We start from the raw sequence: 19,382 nt of genomic DNA, 5'->3' as shown, positions 1-19,382 counted from the left end.
TCCTTCCGTCAATCTTCTTGATGCGAGCGAGGGAAAGCGTGTGCGCGGGAAATTTCTATTTGCATTTCAGCTCGAAGCAAAGTTCCAATCCACACCACCAGCGCCAGTTAGTAGGAAAGCAGTAGGAGGGAAGCGATTTGCATGGTACGGGTAGCTTCATTTCCGGCAGTGATGACACCGTTTCGATGGAAGGGCGAGCGAGTTCGTGAAGCCATTCTGTTTACATCGATCCAGAGAAGCTTTGACACATGTGAACCGGCGATCCAGCTTTTCCGAAAAGGTGTACGTGCGTGTCTTCAGATCTGCTCCCGAGCTCCCGTTGGTCCCGAGCTGCCTCTCCGGCACTGGGCGTTTGATCATTCCTTCCGGAGAAGCTCGGTATTGAGTCACGTTGTGTTTCCCCTGCTTTTGTTCGGATCCCGGTCTGTGGGTGTCGTCGGTGCAAGTCGGTGGTGAGAAAATCCTCGACAATCGTTTGCATTGAGCTTTTTTCCTCGGTATCGTCGGGGTGCTACCGCGGTGTCAGGTGAGGCAGAGTGTGGACAAGTTGTCGCACAAGTTTAAATTCAATCTGTCGCTTTACGTCTAGACGGAGATGATGCCGTTCTTTCGCTGGATCTTCGGATGTTGGCAGCGCGTGCGTGTGTGTGTGTGTGTGTCGATGGGGACGACTAGGAAATAGTTCATTTGTGGCGTCATCACACGTACCGGCGGTCCGTTCGTTGCGCGTCCGTCTGCTCCACTTTCCGACCGGGTAATGGTGATTGACCGACCGGGGGTTGGTTGGGTTTAATTGAATTTTCACCCGCAAAGGACAGCCTTGCCGGAGGTGCTGGAATTGCACTCCCCGGGAATAATGGGAGTTTCTGTTCCTTTAGTGTAGGGGATGGGGGGGGGGGGGCGACAAAAAGTTGCTCCGTCCACGTACACGACTAACGATCCGCCGATGGAATGAGAAAAGGAAGCTCCAACAACAAAAAACCCGGTATAGAATTGTCATTGAAAGCACTTCCGGACAACTTCCAGACAACTTTCCACGGATGCGATGCATACGGCAAAGTTGCTGGTCGCTTGGCCCGGAGCTTTTCTGGTTTTTTTATGTCTGTGTGTGTATGAACTGCTACCGGATGGTATCGCAAATTGAACGGGATAGTTTTCTTTGTGCAGCAGTTCAGGTTTGCATTCTTGCGTGGATCTCGTTATATCCGTTCCATTCGACAAGATTGGCTTCTTGGGGGTGGGGAAGGCGATGGGCAACTTCTTGGGCGACCGTACACCTGACAAAGTTTGCTGTTAGCCTGTCTGAATGAGACCACCCGCTCAAGTAGGAACATTGAACGAAACTATGCTCAGCACACAACACACAATACCCAAACATTCACCGCTAGAAGTGCGAGGAAGCGGGATGTCCTCGAGCGTTGGCCGTAGATCATTCCCCAAATTCCAGAACCATAGCAAAGCCCTTGTTTGTTGAGGTAATAAAACGGGCAATCGTTCGTTCGCCAGAAGCACTTCATCCCTACTGCTGCTGACTGCTTCTGACGTTTTATTACACTCCCAGCGGTCGTCGATCTTGTCCCGATTTCGTTCCCTCACGGTGCTGCCATCGCCGACCATTTGTCCTAATCAATAGAGATGGCGTCGCCCGTCGCCCAATCGAGCCAGTGGAGAAGGACTGCTAGGTCCGGGTGTTCGGGGTGCCTATTCGTTTTCATTAAATTGCTGCAATAAATTAAGATATCCTTGGGATATGGATAGGATTTACGCGTCGCCTAGTAGCGCGAGCGCATTTCCAGGATTTTGGGTGGGTGTTGGTGGATGATGGTGTCGGTGGTGGTAAGCGGGGATCTTGGTTCTGAAATAAAGGCCAGATTGTTTCTCCACCATTCTGTGCGGCGATGATGCATGACCGTATAGTTTCGTACCTTCGGCTTTTGTGCCTCGTTTGTGCGCCTGTCTTCAGGGCCAGGTTAAAGATTGGTAACGGTTTGGCGTTGCTAATCGCGCTAAAACATTGGGTAAAACACGGCTTTAATGAGGTGGAAGGTGACTGTGTTAACCTTGCACGGGATTTGCACACCGCTTCCTTACGCATTTCCGGTCAACTGCATTCCGATTGCACCCGTCGTCCACTGGTGCAACCGTTACGGTGCAATGGATACGCGATTGGATGGATACGCATTGACTATTGCGTCCCAAGAAGTACCAAGACTTGGTAATGTAACTGTTTTGAAACAATGTTTCGAGTGCGAGTTGAAGGATGCAGCAATTTATGTAACATCCGATATTGCTTCATCGCGCAATAGCTTGAGAAGTTACTGACCTGGCAGGTGTCTGGAGTAATGTAGGTTTACCCCGAGTCAGTTATCTCCAGATAGTATCTACGGCGTCGAGAAAGTATCTCACAAAGGCCCTGCAACTTTCGCCGACAAATCAAAGTCCAGCGCAAAGATTGATCGAGAGTCTACCGTATTTAACATAAACATTATCAGCCATCGACGTGCTAATAGGCAAATCTAAAGTGTGTGTGTGTGTAAAAAGCCGGCCACTTTCTTCTGACGCACCTCGTTCGGACCATTTTTCCCATGCTCCGCCCGGAGTACGATGACAAATATTCGAAAAATCCCCAAAAATTCCACCGGTATCGAGTGAAACCGATCGACACTTTCACCGCTTCTTCCCTTGTGTGCGCGCTGTGTGCCACACAGCGGCCGCAGGGAGCGAATGGGTCCGCAAAGCAACGTCAGCAAACGCCGGGGGTTGGATGGGGCGAGGAACTGCTACTACTGCTCGTACAGCACCGGACCGAGCAAACGGACCGAAACCGAACCGGTCATGGACGGCGCGGAACGCTGTGTGTTCGACCTGGCTGCGTGTGTTCGAGGCATCTCACACTGTATTTCGATCACTCGATGGCGGTCGGTCAGCTTGTGGTACGAAGCCACCTTGGAGTTCATTGTCAAGAGCACACACGCGCGCGCTCGCTGGTCGCTGAGTGGCGGATGAGCCGCGGTCATCTGCCTCTCCTGTCTGCTCAGAGAGTAGGTGTGCGAGTGAGACCGCACACAGTAGGTTGATGCGAGATCCGATCCGATCGGTTTGGCGTTTCACTATCAATTTGTGTGTCTCGAAAGCTTCGCCTGGGTCGCCGCACTTTGTTTGCGTATGTGAGTAGCCCGGTCAGTGATGCACTGACGTTTGCATATCACTTGTCAGTGTCATTAGACGCGTCCTGAGTGGCGTGGCGTGGCGTTTGGCTAGTCGGGCGAGGCAATCGTTTCCCAAAAATAAGCGAAATGTCACGTCCGATGATAATTTCGCCGCTGTTGTGTGCACCGTGCGCTCAACAGGCGTTAACAAATTCGGGACAACAAATTCGGGGTCCTGGATCGTGACGAGCTCGATACCAAACGCATACACACACGCACGACAGCACGTACGGTACGGAGGCAGTGTTTGAAGGTGTTTGATTGGAAATGAGCTTTCACTTCTATCGTTTCAGGACAAGATGGCGCTCTTGTGTTGAAGTCCGCCCTGCTCCGCGCTGACGCTTGTCACAGGGCGACATTTTAATGAATCATGACGGCAGCACCGGGAAGCGGTGTTCGCACCGTGGGTGGCAGGCACATTCTAATGATGAATTCTTTTCGCTCCAGAATTGGATTATACTTGACGCCGCTGTCCGGGCTGTGCTCGCTCCGCTGACTCGTGATGGAGCGTGTTATCGGGATCGTTATTTTTAAAACGCATTCGCCCCGTCCGGTACGCCGTCCGGGTCGTGAGTGGGATGTAATTGAGTTTGGCTGTCAATCTCAATTCAATGCATCCGCACACTCTACCCACCCTCCCGAGGTATCGAGTTAGACAAGAAGAGCGGAAAATGGAAACAAAAAAGAACAAGGACCGATACACAGCATCCGGAAGCTCAATGGGGCTGCATGAAGCTGTTCCGTATTCTGCCGGCGAACGAAACCGTTTCCGTCCGTTTCCGGCTCCGGCGAAGGTGGAGTTCACCAATCTTTGACGGTTCGGTGCTGTGAAGAGGTCCTCGCCGGAGAGTTTCCCCCTGGCATGCTATCCTGGTAGCGCGGCACGCGATGCTGCAATCGTTTTGCAATGTTCACATGGCACACATACACGTCGTCAGTTTATGCTGCACTTCCGGGCGGAGAAGAAGGCTCAGCGTACCAGCTGGGTGCACGGTATCACGGGATCGCTGGAGTGCCCTCTTCACCGTAAGTGGCATTTCAACGGGAAATAGTTTATTTATTTCTCTCTTCTTGCTGCGGGACCACGCAGCGTTCCGGGTGTCCCGATGCACTCCGGTGCTGGAGTTTCCCGTTTTGCGCACGGGGCATATTAATGTACCCGGTCGTTGTGGCGCTCGTGCTCGGATCGACACATTTCGGCGATGGCGAGACCAGAAGTCAGAATACAATTGCATTGCGAACAATGGCAAAAGGGATCGAATCGGTTTCGGGGTGTGTTCCTGTTTGGAATTGCGATGTTTGGAGTGGTTGGAGTTGAAGTGTAGCATCGTGAAGTGTAGCGGTGTGGTAATGTATAATTGATAGACTGCTGGAATGGCTGGCGGTGAATTCTGCAATGTTTGTGAACCGATGCAGACGGGGATATTGTTAGCATTTGTCACGGTATTTGAAACGCATTTTAAATAATAGCGAGCGTGTGGCATTGCGTGCGGTTGAAGCTGTTTGAAAATTTATGCTCAATTTTATGCTTCAAGTATTAGTTTCTAGCTGAACTGTTTTATATGTTGAAGAAATATGGCCTATTTCGAGCTAAGTGTGCAGTGAAATAGCTTTATCTGCATACTCCGACTGTACCCGTTTCGTATCTTTCATCCCGTAACAATGCTAAGTAGACCGAACCTCCACAACCCGAAACCGAAAAACACTTTATCATGACCCAAAACAAACCCACCATACTAATTGGTATCCACTCGGTATCGCAACGACCCTAAAGCATCCTTCCTCCGTTTGCTCCACTTATCTACTCCGCTGGTCAGCGTTCGATGTTCGACACATCCACAACAGTTCCCAAAAGTCAAAAATGCGCCCCATTTGGCGTCCTCGTAACGTTGCTGCGATGAATAATGCTAAGAATGATAAAGCTGGCAGGACTTTTTGCCCTCTCATCGCTCTCTTTGCGCACTGATCCTGCTTTACTATACCTCACGGCGTAACGTGTAAGACAGCAATAGGAAAAAGTCCGCTACATCATCGCTTCCCAAGCCCATCCCGTTTCCCGCTGGCGTCGGTGACTGCGGCGGACAAACTGCTCCGGCTCCCCAAACGCTGGGGCCCTGGGTCTTAAACTAATTTGCATGTGATTATCATTCGAGCAACTGCGAGAGAGCGCCGGCAGCGAAAAAGCTCACGTCCGAAACGCGACAACGCAAATGCAAATACAGCAAAAAGAAGGTCGCGTGAGAGAAGGAGAGAAAGTGAAGAGGGAGCTGTTTTTTTTTTGTTGGTTCATACATTTGAAGTAAAATATACATACTACACGCGAAAGTTTACCCCATTCGGGAATGAGGATGGGGTTCAGGGAGTGGTGTATGTATGTGTGTACATTTTGTGTGTTACCGGTCTTCTTTCTGTAAAGGGCGACAGCGGTGAGATCGGTGCTTCTATTTTTTCCCTGTTGTGCGGTTATGTTTTTGTGGGCAAAGAATCTCGCTGCCTGCAGGGCAGCTGCTCCGTTCAAGGTTGGATGGTCCATGGGAAGAAAGTTTGCCGTCTTGCAGGGAGATGGGGGTTAGAAAAGATATTTCTGCTTAGAAGCCGGAGCAAGGAGCAGTGAGAGCCTGGAATGTTATCATAATAGTATTCAGCGCCGGGGGTTGAAGCCCTTTTCTTCCTGCGTGTGCACGTGTGCAGGAAGATGTAGGATGCCTAATGCCTTGGAGAAACCGGCAGTCTTTAGTACCGCCACAGCAGAGTGCTGTTTCATCATAATCCTGGTTTAAATTTGTACTTTTTTGTGTGCACACACACACATACATACACACGCACGTGGACTCAAAATTGACGTAGTCTCGGCGATGATAGGAATTGAAGAAAGCAGCTTTGAGCGGTTGTGCTTATTCCAGTTCGCTTTTGAATAAAAAATTACTTCAAGATGAAAAAAAAGGAACGCCAACCTAGGGCCAGAGCCTTTTGTCAGGCGCTCCCCCCTGGTACGATATTGCATTTGCAAGGGGAGAAGCGTCTATATTTAGCTCCCGTTCGTTCGGAGCATTCTTATTGCCCAGGTGCTGAAGCGATATAACTGGCAGGCTTTTTTTTCATTATTTCATTTTGCTACGGAAAAATAAGAATGCAAAAAAACACGCAAAAATCACACCAGAAGCCAATTTTTAAAACCACCCTCCGAGAGGAATCAGCTACCAGCAACTATGGCAATCGCTCGCAACAGCATTCTTGGCGCTGTTCCATTTCCCTTTTTATTTTGATAACATTTTGCATATTTAGGCCTGGACCGTAGGTTGATCAATTTGAATAATGCTGCGTCGTGTCAGCAGTGTGTCTTCCCTCCCCACTGAGGAACAGTATTCGCCCACGGCAAGCGCGCACCACGATCGCGTATTGTGAATTTAGCGGTGTAAGGGAAATTTAATTTTACCTAAAACATGCTTACGAAGCTTCCTGGGGAAGGAAGGACGCGTAATTGTAATAAATATTTCATCTTAGGGGAGTTAATTTTGCAACTTCTTCAAGGAGCGATTCGATCGGGAAAATGACAATATGAGCAGGTGTAAAACATCTAGCACAGTTTTATGCATCAGTTTTTTTTAAGTTAGCTGTTTGTTGTTACGTTTTTATCTAAATATTCATCGTAAAAGACTCTGGCCAAAATGCCCAGCACCAAAAATGGACATCATTAAATGAAATGTACCACCAGAACGTCTTCCCCGGCAGCATCCAATCTTGGGTGCTGGGAAGTTATTTATCGATCCGGAAGCACATCGTTTGCTTTGATGATCGAACCAAGGAAATGGCTTTCTAATATTAAACCGACCGAACCTACCGACCGTTCTAGATCACCGGTTAGAGGGCGAAAATGGCTTTGAGGAGGGGGAGTTTTTTTGTTACGTCTTTCCCCATTTTTATTTTCCCTTTATTTTGTCTGCCAAATGCGGAAAATACAAATGGAAAACTCTGTGCGACGCGGTACGACGTTAACCATTTTATCATTAGGACACTGGTGTGGCGCGCGCGCGTCCTTTCACCTTTTTCAGGTTGAGTTGAAGGAGACTTTTATTTTGTCTGCCTGCACCCACCGGCGGTCCACATTTTCCTCGTTCTCGTTCCTGACTTTTGACACAATTTTGAAATGGTTTTCGTTGAAGGAATGGAGTTTTTTGTCTTTTTTCATTTTTTTCGATTAGGAAATTTTCTTCTAATTTAAATAATTTGCGACCGGAATGTGCGCTGAAGGATAAAGAGCGAAAAAGGCAAAAAAGACATTCAAATTACAAAAAAAAGCGCAACTTCACCCACACACCACCGATACAGCGCTCCGGGGAAAAAAGAGAGCAAACGTCGAGCGCAGAGTGTGGAAATGGGAAAATTTTCAACTTGACCGTCACGCACCGTCGGCTGCGTGAACTTTGCCGGCTTTTTTTTGTCTTGTTTTGCTGCGAACGAGAAACAAAAGCGAACCTGACCAACGCCGGTTGGTTCGGTGGGCTTTATAAATTTACATCCGCCAAAAAAGCCCCGTTTTCCTGCGCGACTGGCCTTTTTGGGATGGTTGGTTTTGTTTTTGTGTAAACTATTTTTTATTTTTGCCAAACAAATTCACCCCACTTTGCGGAGGAAAGAAGGGAAGGATCTTGCGCACGGGGGGGCTACAACAGTGGGAAGCAAATATTAGAACCGGCCCATTCTGTTTTATCTCTAATTCAATAAACGGTGTGGTGCCCTTTAGCAGAGCAACGGCTTGTGGAAGGTTTTTTATAAGGGAAGAAAGGAAGAATGGTTCTGCATGAGGGAGGAGTGGAGTAAGGGATCATATTGTAGTAAAATGTGGTCAAATAAAGGATAAAAATGGACCCCGATGGAAGATGAATTGAGCTTATTATGATTCCTACGACGGTTGGTGGTTTACGAGTTGTGGAACCGTTTTATGATGGTATTTTGCAAATCACTTGCATAAGGAGAATTGAAGCATAAAAATGATGTTAGTAGACATACGATTCTAAAACTAAAACATTCAATTTCAAGGCGAACTGGATCTCTCTGAACAATTCTGAACAATCTTTATCGATTGCTGCACGAGGCACTTTAAGGGAAAATTTGCTTTATTCTTCCACCGAAAGTTTCTCCGAAAGGGAAAAGACCTTGCTCTTCTAACAATAAAATGGCAATGTTTCAAATGAATTGAAACAAATTTGCTCTTATCATTCGTACCAAGAATCAGCATCTTCAATTGACTGACGTTGATTATCCTGGAAATGTATTTTTACCCCAACTGCAGCGGAATTGTGATAATCATCAGAAAATAGGGGTTTTTTTTCTTTCGAAACGGCACTGGATTTTTCCGCTCCATTCCGAGAGCGATTAACATCTCCAGTTGACCATTTCATGCTCATCGTTTCCATCCGATTGTGCTCGTTCCTTCCTTACTGGCCCCTTACTGGAATGGGTGGAAAAAGAACTGACCAAAGAATGCCCTGAAGCAAGTCCCCAATTCCACGATGAAGTGTTGCTAGAGCTAGAATGGGTGGTTGTTTTTTTTTTCGTTGTGTGTGTGTGCTTCCACTCATACCCGTCCGATAAGAGCGGCCCGATAAAAATGTGTCATCCGTTCGACACCGGAGCCGGAAACCCCGGGAGGCAAAGCGCTTTCGAAAGCTTTGAGGTTAGGGATTGTGAACCGATCTGCAAATCTGCTTTCTTCACCTCACGCTTTACCGAGAAACCATAGAGAGATGGAGAGAGAGAGAGAGAGAGAGAGAGAGCGAGTAGTCCGCATGATGATGGTGGTTTTCACACGTTCTTTTGCTTCCGTGTCGGCAGTATCATCGTCACCATTTCCGGTGCTCCCCGACTCCCCGGCTAGCAAACAACAACATCAACGAATCGGAAAAGAAAGATAAAAAAACGGTCCATACGCCCATTGCTAGGAGTGATGCCACCCCGCTTGGTTGGTATTATTCAGCAATCAATTGCCTAAAAAATGGTCTTTTTCTATTAGTTTGGGTTGTTTGGCCTCCCGCTTCTGCTCTGCCACAGTTTTTGTCACTGTGTGTGTGTGTCCAAGGGCCGCCGGTCATCGGTTTGAAGTGCCTTTTTCCGGTGTTAGAAAATAGAAGCGCCTCCAGGCACATGGACACAGGCCGAAATAGGCCATTTATTATTTTTGATTTTTTTTTTCGCCAGCCTCGACAGTTCTTGCTATTCTTACCACTCTCGAACGGCTTGGGAAGATGGACAGGGGAGGCTTTTTCTGTAACGGTAATCGTACGCGTCCAGCACCACACCGTTAGGTCTGTCCTCGTCTGAGTAGAATCGATGGGTTTTTGCCCGCTTTTTTTACTGCTTCCCTTAGCCACTCGACTGTTTCGGGGCGCACTTCTTTGGAGAACACTCTTTTAAGCTTACTTCTAAGTGTTGAGACGGGGGGGGACTGCTTTTTGACATACTCGGGGGAATAATGATAAACTTCCGGCGTAGCAATCATCATCGGCAAGAGCTATGACAGGCCGGCAAAAGAAACATCTGGCCGGTTCAAAGTATCAGAAACTATCGATTTTTTGTCGATCCTACAATTTTCGTATGCACTTGAAGAAAGCTCTCGAGTGAGAGAGAGAGAGGTTACTTGATGCAGAGGTACATTAAGTGCTTCAGCTCAAGCATATATTTCCCTGCCACGATGAAAGCTCTCCGAGGGTGAGCCTGAAGTACCGCTCAAGAAGTAAAACAAAGAAGAGGCAAACAAGTTTCTGGCTGTGTGGCGGTCTAATCAATCATTTCCTGTCCTGGGGCTCCTATCAGGAACTTTCACAACCCTGCACAAAACGAGCTCGGGGAGATGCGAAAACGTAGTCATCATACGAGCACACGGCGCCCCATTAGATGATCGGGAAAGATGATGGAGTCTGCAGGCTGAATCACACATTCAAAAGTACGATTATTGTATGCTGCAATTTTCTATGACTATAATTTGCCACTTGACTAGGCTCTCCCTCCCAACAAAAAGGTAACTATCGGGCCCGAGTCACCCGACCACTTTGGGCTTCATCAGGAGTGAGGCATCACTTGAAACAGCTGAAAATGCAGCTTGGAGATATGTTACCCGTGTTCCGGTGGATTACTGCATCCTAAACGAAAGTCCGGTAATATTACAGCCGGATCTACCGCACCGGTTTTACGAGACCGCGAGACGATGAACCCCGATGTGCAGACCGGATTCGTTAGCAAACGCCGCTGTGCCGGTGCGTCTCTATCCGCCATGTTGAGTAATCGCCATTGGCGGCGACCTCGCCAGTCGTCAGTGAGCGCTCGTACGCATCGGCTCGATCGTAGTGTGCTTTGTAGTGTGTGTTGTTGATCTTGCAGCGTCGCAACTGTCAACTGATGTAAAAGTGTACGTAGTGACGAAATCGGGAATCGGTAAAGAATACCAACGCCAACGAGTAAAGGTTGTGACCTAGTTTTGCTTGTAAAATCCTCGGCTTTCATGAAACTGATATGCTTTTTCAACAGAAGAGTTGTAATTGTTGACGCTTTAACTAATATGAATCTTGTTATGTTTTCTTCGTTTCCTTTCAGTTTCTTCCGTGAGTTGAGTCTTGAGGCACAAAAGAGAGAGAGAGAGGTGTGAAAAGTGAAAACACTGTGCAGCGGCATCGTGCTTGTGGTTCCGGCCTGCGAAGAATATCTATGCAAATTGTATACGCGTGCACAAACGTTTCTGTATAAAGGTTGAAAAAGAAAGAGCGTGTGTGTGAACGTTTGAGCAAAACAGTTTGGTGAAATTTTGTTTTCTTTTCTTTACATTTTGCAGTCTACAGAAATATTGGAGAAAGTTATTAGATCTATAGTTAATGAGTTATTCCCGAAAGTGATCAAATAGGAGTCGACAAGTAATTCAGTGCAGTGTATTGTATTGGTTCCTGTGCCAGCATCACAACCAAGAAGCAGTGCCAAGCAAGTGATATGATAAGTGTATCCGTGCGTGAAACGTCATAGTGCGTGGTATAAAACCGACAAAAAAAACGCTTCACATTCCGACACCTGACGAGTGTGAATCTTTGAGTGGTGTTCGTCTTACAGCAGAAAATTTGTTGTTGGAGGCACTAGGCCCCATTCATAAAAGCTTCTAGCAGGAAAAAAAGGCATTTGACATCAAACAAATTCCAGTGCCCAGCGCGTGGTGGAGTAGGAGTTGTACGCCGAAACAACCCAACATCCGGTTGTCATCAGCACCGGCGAGAACCGTTCCAACCAACCAACATCCCCAGCCAGCCGACAGAAACCTACCAGCACATCCACAAGATGAATGGTTTCCGAGTGCTCAATTTTGCACTGTTCGCGTTCTGCTTTCTCTGTGAGTAAACGGACTAATTTTATTTCTTCCTTCTCCCCTCCCCTTTTACACTCTCCTACGGGCACCCCTGTTCCTGTGTAATCCTGCGAGGAGGGAGATCTATCCCCAAAAATCCTGGATACTGGAAAGTTGTCCACACTGAGAGCCGTTCCAGACCGCCTGCGAGGCTTGGTTTGACTTGGTTTTGTGAAGCACAAATCCTCGCCAACAGAACATCCTCGCTTGCAGCTGTGGCCCGCTGGTTCCCGCTGGATCCGATCCGGATTTGAGTCCTTCCTTCTTCCCTCTCGGTTACAGTAGAGTATGCTGCAGCGATCCTTTTCCCTTTTACTCCCTTGCAACATCCCACCTCACGAGCGGTTGGGACAGTTTTGGCCGTCGGTGATGGTTTTTGTGTGTACTGGTTGTGTGGGGCCCAATGCTGGGTGGATTGCACACTGCTGCCTTGCTGCTCGAGAATGTTGCGTGTGAAGTATTGTCTTCGGAAGCAGTGACGTTCCGCACCAGCACTCACACACTCACGCATACAAACTCACCGTCTTCCTGCTTCCTGTTGAACCATTGCTTCCTGCACCTCCATTGCATTCCACTCCACACTGCTTCTGCCTGCACCAACGGACCCGAAGGGCTATGCGCTAACAATGGGATGGGTTTTTTGCTTTTTTGCCACCGCAGCGAATCTGGTGTCCTGTGCACTTGATTTAGTCTGTGCTTTTCTAACCTTAATCCTTTACGAGGCCCGGCAAAAGGAGAAAGAGCTTTCAGTTCCACTAACCAGTAAGCTTTCCGGTTTTCCTTTTACGTTTGCTGTCTGATTTTGTATACTCACACACCCACACACACACACTCTATAACACGTATTCCAGCACACACATTACAGCACTCCGGCGGCCACAGTGAGACGCGTGACCGCGCAGCGTGTGTGTGCTCACCTCTTTCTCCCACATACCGCTCCAGGAAACTAACTGCACTTTCGCTGCACTTTGCACTTACGCCGATTTACCATGCCTTTCGAATTTGCAAAATGTCGCGTGTGTGTTCGCTTGCACTTCACATCTGGGGGGGAGGTTTTGTGTTCGTCCCGCACATTGTTTGCAATGTTTCACAGCTTCACACAGCTGCACTGCAAGAGGAAAACATTGCAGAAGGGCCCAAAATGTGACGCGCATGGTGTTTTTTCTTTCTTCTTCTCTGTGATGTTGTTTCGCAGCATCCCGCACTGATTCGTTACCCTTCTCTTCATCCCCACCGATTTCATCATCAAACAGGCAGGGATTCCGCACCAACCGACGTCATTGCCATTTTATGCCGGCTCCCTAGCAAAGCTCCTCCTTTTGGTGTATGCATTTTCCGTAGCCGTACGCCTTTTGTGCGGCATCTTCTCACTGTTTTATGTTTTCCACTCACTTGGTTTGGCGTGACATCTGGCGTGGAATGGAATAAAGATTGGCCATTTGTTCTGTTTCGCTCGGTTGATTCTTTCATCGTGCTCGTCCGGCCCGTTTTACGTCTTGGCAGTGACTTATCTGGAAAAGGGGGAAAAATGGGAAAAGCAAGACTTTCTGACATTTCCCGTAATGCAACTCCTCCAGCTCGAATGCTGTCTGCTGTTAGCGTTATACGTTTGCTTGGGATGAAAAATAGAGCTTTTTCTAGATGAAAAATGCTACTCCAGAAGAGGACGTTTTTGTTTAAATTGTTATTCTGGGTGTTTAAACCCAGAGGTTTTTATTATATTTTTATTAAATTGATTACAATATATTACTAGAAGTGTTTGAAAGCATTCATGTGCTACCGTTGCCAGTCATTTCAAACTCCATGTATTCATTTTATTTGCTTCTCGATATTAGCTACCGTTATTGTTAATTATTATTGCTGTAACCACAATTACTTTCTTTAAAATGGTTCAATTTTCACATAAATTTCCTATTTGAATGCGGTATGATATTGTTCACAAACTATCTAACAAATTCTCTTACCGAGAGGCTCACACAAACAAACTAACTAGAAAGCGGCACCCCAAACCACGCACTCCCACTCATGTGCTGCGTGTTGTTTTCAAGTACAGCCGGGCACATTGCAACAACGCACACACAGACGTAGGCATTAATGAACCATACCGATGCCCTTTGCCGATGCACCCGGCAGCCTACGCAAAGTCGGGCAAACGGTTGGCGCGGTTTTCCGTTGGATTCCTTTCCCACCCGAATGGTGTGTGGTCACCGTCACGCGCAAAGTGCATCGGCGCAAACCTTCGGCAGCCTTGTGCGATTCGCACCGCTTCCATCTCCCCTAATGTAAGATTAATTAAGACTGGCTGACCTGTGGCTGTGGCTGGCTTTGAGACCAAGAGCACGCAAAACTGTGCATGTGATGCTGGGATGCAATACAGTCGGAATTGGGAATTAGAGAGCAATCGGAGAGTGATGAAATGAGTAGCTTTAGACTATCTCAATCACTGACAAGGAACGGGCAAACGCACCGGAGGAAACTTTAACGATTTAAAACCCATTTTACAAAAGGTGCATTAAATCATTGGACGGTAAAGTTTGTTGTTTTATTGTCTATTGCGATGTAGATGGTTTTATCGGTTCCATCCAACCGGAGCGAATGAACCATTGAAATGAGTCCTGTGCCTCACGGTATTGCTGGAGCACGACACCCGAACCTTAAATCACGCTTTAGTTGCTGCCTGCCTGCTACTTGGGCGCTTTATCGAGCGTAAAGCGGCGCTGCTTTGCAGTTCCATATTTCAGCTTCACCCAGTGCGCGCATTGCAATGTATGATAGTGATCGGGAGAAGCGGGAGAGCGATTCGCAATAACCATTTGCATAGCCATTAAACCGAGATCGACTAAGCACCGTTGGCTTGGAAGCGTTACGCGAAAGGAACGTTTTTCTTTCATTCTTCCCTTTAAACTCCAACTCAACCCAACGGCTCCTCATCCTTACGCTCGTTACGACATCACAGTGGTCACCGGTCGGTCGGTTCTGGTTGTGTTGGTGCTTTTTTTCCCCCGCTTCCCTCGCCCGGTGTGCCTTTTCTATAGCCTTGCTTTGTGGGCTCAATTCCATAAAATAACATTTTCATTACATTCGCGACTAGAAGCTCGTGTTCACTCGCAACCAAGAGTAATAGAGCCCATGTATGTGTGTGTTTTGAAACCCATCCCGGCGGATGTGAATTGATTCTATTTTTCCGTTTACTGCAGCTCGTGTGCTTCATTGGAGCGGTCAGTGGAGCGCTACACATGAAGACAAATGGCTGGAAATCCGTTCGAGAGCAAAAAAGGAACAAAAACAAACACAATGCGGAGCGCATTCCGTCCACCACCAGCGGATGGGGGGACCACCCGCCCCGAGGATTGCTGGGGAGACGGTTTTACGAATGATTTTCCCATGGCTTTGCTATCGAGCATAAATTACCTCACCATTTACGATCGGTCCTACTGCTTTGCTGTGGTCACCGGGGCAGCGAATGCGGTGTGTGTTGGCAGCTGGGAACGTGTGGCGGTGGGGGGGGGGTTTGAAAATCGATAAACTTAAATTTACATCCATTTGACGTTCGGTAGAAACGGGCGCGGGATTCACTTTCGCGTCCTATTGGCTGTGACACCTTGCGGCGGTGCTTTTATGGGACTGATCCTAATTCAAACAGGCATTATTTCGCTGGCTCTCCAAGGTCACCATGGCTACCAGCGCTTCAGTTGGCGCTTGAGTTGCGAAAGTATAAACAGTTTCTCAAACGTTTGCTTCCCACCCGGCCCGGGGGTAGGTTATAGTTGGGTGCTTCCGAAAACGGAGCAATCCGCGATACGACCATTTTCGAGCTTCATTGCTGTTGCATCAAACGCTCCGGTGTCATACGAGAGCGCTCCGTCGAGTGGATCCCTCCGCAGTCGAGTTTGCGGTGCGCTTCGAGTTGAGTCTCTCTGTAGCGCCGGAACGGGGAGCTCTAAGTGTGCCAATAAGCGGCAATCATTGATGGCTAAGTGAAGGAGATGTGTAGATTGGAGAAGGGTAATAGCCTTGGTGACAACAGGCCACCAGATTGGCGGTTTCATCCCATTACAAGTTTCTCGTACCAGGTGGACCCAACGCTCCTCCAATCGGGATGCATTCGATACGATGGCGGATAACGTCTAGTACCACTAGTGGTGGTACTAGAATCCGGGTGTAGTGTCAAGGCCAATGAAATGGTTAGCTAGAAGTAATTAGCATGTACATTACTCTAATAATGTATTTCCTTTCTGTTTAGTAGATCACACACAGACAGCTTGTTACGTGCGCACGGCACGAGGCTACTTACACATTCGACCCGACCTGAGAGGTTAGTCCGGTTCTGCCTAAGTCAGAGGTTATCATACAGTCCACCATCTTGAACGCAACAGTGTATACGCTCTCCGCTTAGTATGTGTGTGTGCGATAGCTACGCACGCCATACGTATACTAAGCGTATACTAAGCGCCTCATACGATCGTTCACGAGTGTGGTGCGTTGTGCGCGAGCGAGACCTTCAGCTAGTTTTACTTTCATTACCAACTCGCGTACAATTGGGAACTGGGTGAGAGATCAACTCACTGTTGCTGGTGTAACTACACCGCCGCACAATGCTGTTGCCGTATGTGCAATGCTGCAAGTTAACCACCCGTTGGGGTGGGTTTTTATTGAAGATCTCTATCACCGTGTGCGTGCAATGTAACGAAAGGGAAAACGAAATTATTTAACGCAAGCTCGTTTTGCTTTGTGGATTTTTTTCCTCTTCTTTCTTTTCGCTATGTTTGCTGATGAAGCTCGCAGGCATTATACACATATCTATTGAGCTTGTACACGCAAGGCGGGCAGCTGGGGCCACAGCTTTGGTGTGGTATGGCAATGCGATTGTTATGAATTTCGCGTCAAGATCCTCTCTATACGCGAGCACAGCGTCTTCCGTGGCCGTACATCGACCGGATGAAATGAAAGTCACTTGAGTGGCGGGCACGTGTGAGCCTGGCCGCCAATGAAAGTGATGCCCCAGATACGGTCAGGTGTGATTGTACTCGCGCTGGTGGCCTTTCACTACTCGTCGCCCCGCCTGTCGTTTGATACGGCGATCGTGCAGCGGAGTCTGCGCTGATTATGAAAAGCAAAAACAAAAACCATATTATCCAGGATTGATGGGAAAGGTAAGTGCACTCATTTCCCTTTCAATTTTCCGCGCCCGGTACAGTGAGTGTGGTTTAATTCGTTCGTCGCTTCGACCTCCGGACGGGAGGAGTTGGAAGCTGATCGCTGGCAGTTGAGGCACGGTTTTTATAGCCCGGTCATCCCCATTGGGTAGAGACACACTAACTTGGAAGCGTTGCACAATTGCCGCGCATTGCACTTGGCTGAGCTGGGCGGAGAAAACAACATTCACTTTTTTGTTCCTTCACAGCGCAGTGGCGGCCTGTGTGCTACTTACTTAATTGAGCCGTACTGCCATCGGTGTTTCTGTGTTTAAATTGTGTCGATGGGAGTGGTTGATAGTGACAAAAGTTTATTTAGATTTTCCGCCAAACAAAACCCTGAAGCAGCAAAGCGAGCCACAGGAGGAAATAGATGCGTATCGATGGACAAGGGCCCTTTTTGGCTTGAGAGTGGCGTGAAGCAACCAATTTACGTGCTCCCTCCCGTTATGATCACATTCCAGCTGCATTCTATCCTCCCCGGTAAAAGTTTGGATCTTGATCAAAATTGTTTGTTGATTTTGGGTAACTGTATCTAATTGTAAGTTCTCCCCAGACTCCTCGGCTGCTCCAGTTCCCGTGCCAAGCTCTCCAAACAAACTGATCTGGCTCATAATCGATGGAAGGTATAATTTTCACAAAGTGCCAAACATTCCAATGCCTCCGCAGTAGCGTTGGAGCGTGTCGATGCCGATCAGCGCAGGGTTGAGGTAGAGAGGCAAACCAGAGAAACAAAACAAAAACATTCCAAAACGGTTGGTAATTTGATCGTTGGAGGAGACTTCAAAAATTGATTTTCACTAAACATTTTGAGTAGGCCGAGCTTCCCCCTCGCTCGACTTTCGATGAAAGATGCCCCAGAAATGGGCTGAATCATCCTTCCAATTCGATTCGATTTCATCCATGACCGACACCTGATCTAGTGTCGCTGGTTAGCTCACTTGTGAACTTGACTGACGATGACGATGATGATGGTGATGGAAATCGACGGCCGGGAAGGTTAAAAGTGCCGGCGGTAAAGTGTTTCCAATGCACGCACGAGCCATCGTTCCGCGGAAATCGAAGAAATCGAGTCGATGCAGCAGTACACCCGTGAGCCATTAGTACAATTCCGCTTGGGCCGCTTTGAACGCGCCTCAATGAATCTCTCCCGGTTTGAAAAACCGATGCTTTCTTAATAGGATTTTAATTGGAGCACCGTCGAGCGGACTGGAAAGCCTTGATGACGACGGCTCGCTACCAAACACAATAGATCACCGCGAGCGAACGAGACCTTCGAGTGTCATACGAAGGGCAGCAGTAGCAGCGTGCAGGCCGCTACCGAGACACGCATTCTGCGATTAGTTTAGTCATGCGAGGAGGGATTTTGTGTTTTCGTTTTTGTTATGCTTTCGATGTGCGCGTCATTGCAAGCATTACAACACGTCCCGTGGTCTGGGGAGGGTGTATGGGATGACCACAACACACACAAACACACACACACGGGAAAAACACTGGTCCCGGGTAAGATGCCGGATACTGCCGGGTGAAACGTAAAATGTGAAAGTCGTAAAACCTCTCCCCCTCGGGTGGGCTCCAACACTTTTGCTTAAACAGCTTTCGATCCTCTCTCAAGTCCCAGTTCCTTCCCGAGCTGCGGGATCTTGAATCATCAGCGATTGCATTTGTACGGCGAAGGAAGCAGCACGTCTTCCTATCTCAGTGCAGTTGCGGTCTCCGGAGCCGTGGCCGGAAGATGATGTGGTAGTTAATCGAACTCAAACACGTCATATTGTCGCTTTCACCCTAGAGACTTGGGGGGCTCCGTGTGTCTGCTGCTGAGGAAATGGGAACGTCTCGAAATATCTTCTAACGGAGATTCCCGTAGAGACTTTCGGGCGTAATCCTGCTCGTTGCGCTGTTCGTTTAGGTTGGCTTGAGTAATCGGCATCCGGTGGCTGGGTCTAAGTGTGCAGACGGCACCGGGAATCATAGAAGCACCGAGATACGAATACCCGCCGGCAGTTTGGATGCTCCAATCACACACACACACCAAACTGATTGGAGCGGTACATTGAATATTGAACGCAGCATGATGGAATGTGGTGCAGATTCGTCTGCTATCGAACGATACGGAGACGGAAGCCTCCTAGGCCCCTTGCCGCTGCTTAGCCATTGAGCGCAATTATCAACCATTATAAACCAGTACGTGCAACAGCATTCCCCATGGAGATGATGGCCTATCTATAATGTTCGCTCGAATTTCCAATTTATGTCTCTATTTAAAAGGCCACGTTCACGTAAGCGTTAGGGGAGTATGCCGGATAATGCCGACCATCAAGAGCTATTTAGACGCGTGAGGTGAGATTTTACAAAACTGATGATTTATCAGGCGAGGTTACCACCGCCTCAACGGTGCGATGGTGATGGTGCTGATTGCCGGGTCTGTGGGGTTTGCAAACTGGTTTCTCCGGGTTGCTCGAGAGTCCACAATTATCTTAACAAGTGTGTGCCGTTCTCATCTCGCATCACTTCTGTGGGCAGCGGGAACTGGTATCAGGGGGGAGAGGGGAGGGAGAAGGCTTGCTCGATACATTGCCCGTGGTGTAATTAAAT

General features: G+C 48.1%; 1 protein-coding gene across 5 annotated transcripts in view; it reads left to right on the top strand.

Annotated features, from left to right (window-relative positions):
- LOC120949926 (proteoglycan 4) overlaps nucleotides 1–19,382 on the top strand; it is a 64,848-nt gene that overhangs the window by 17,622 nt on the left and 27,844 nt on the right. For 4 of the 5 annotated variants that reach the window (XM_040367565.2, XM_040367569.2, XM_040367568.2 and 1 more), the window contains exon 2: nucleotides 11,035–11,577. In XM_040367565.2, the coding sequence (XP_040223499.2) occupies nucleotides 11,526–11,577 (52 nt within the window). In that variant the 5' untranslated portion in view covers nucleotides 11,035–11,525. The remainder of the gene's footprint in view (nucleotides 1–11,034; nucleotides 11,578–19,382) is intronic. The other variant, XM_049605382.1, reaches the window with a different exon arrangement.

Source organism: Anopheles coluzzii, chromosome 2, assembly GCF_943734685.1.
Source record: "Anopheles coluzzii chromosome 2, AcolN3, whole genome shotgun sequence".
Taxonomy (NCBI): domain Eukaryota; kingdom Metazoa; phylum Arthropoda; class Insecta; order Diptera; family Culicidae; genus Anopheles; species Anopheles coluzzii.
Note: the sequence above shows the minus strand (reverse complement) of the source record. Positions and strands in the feature narration are given on the sequence as shown.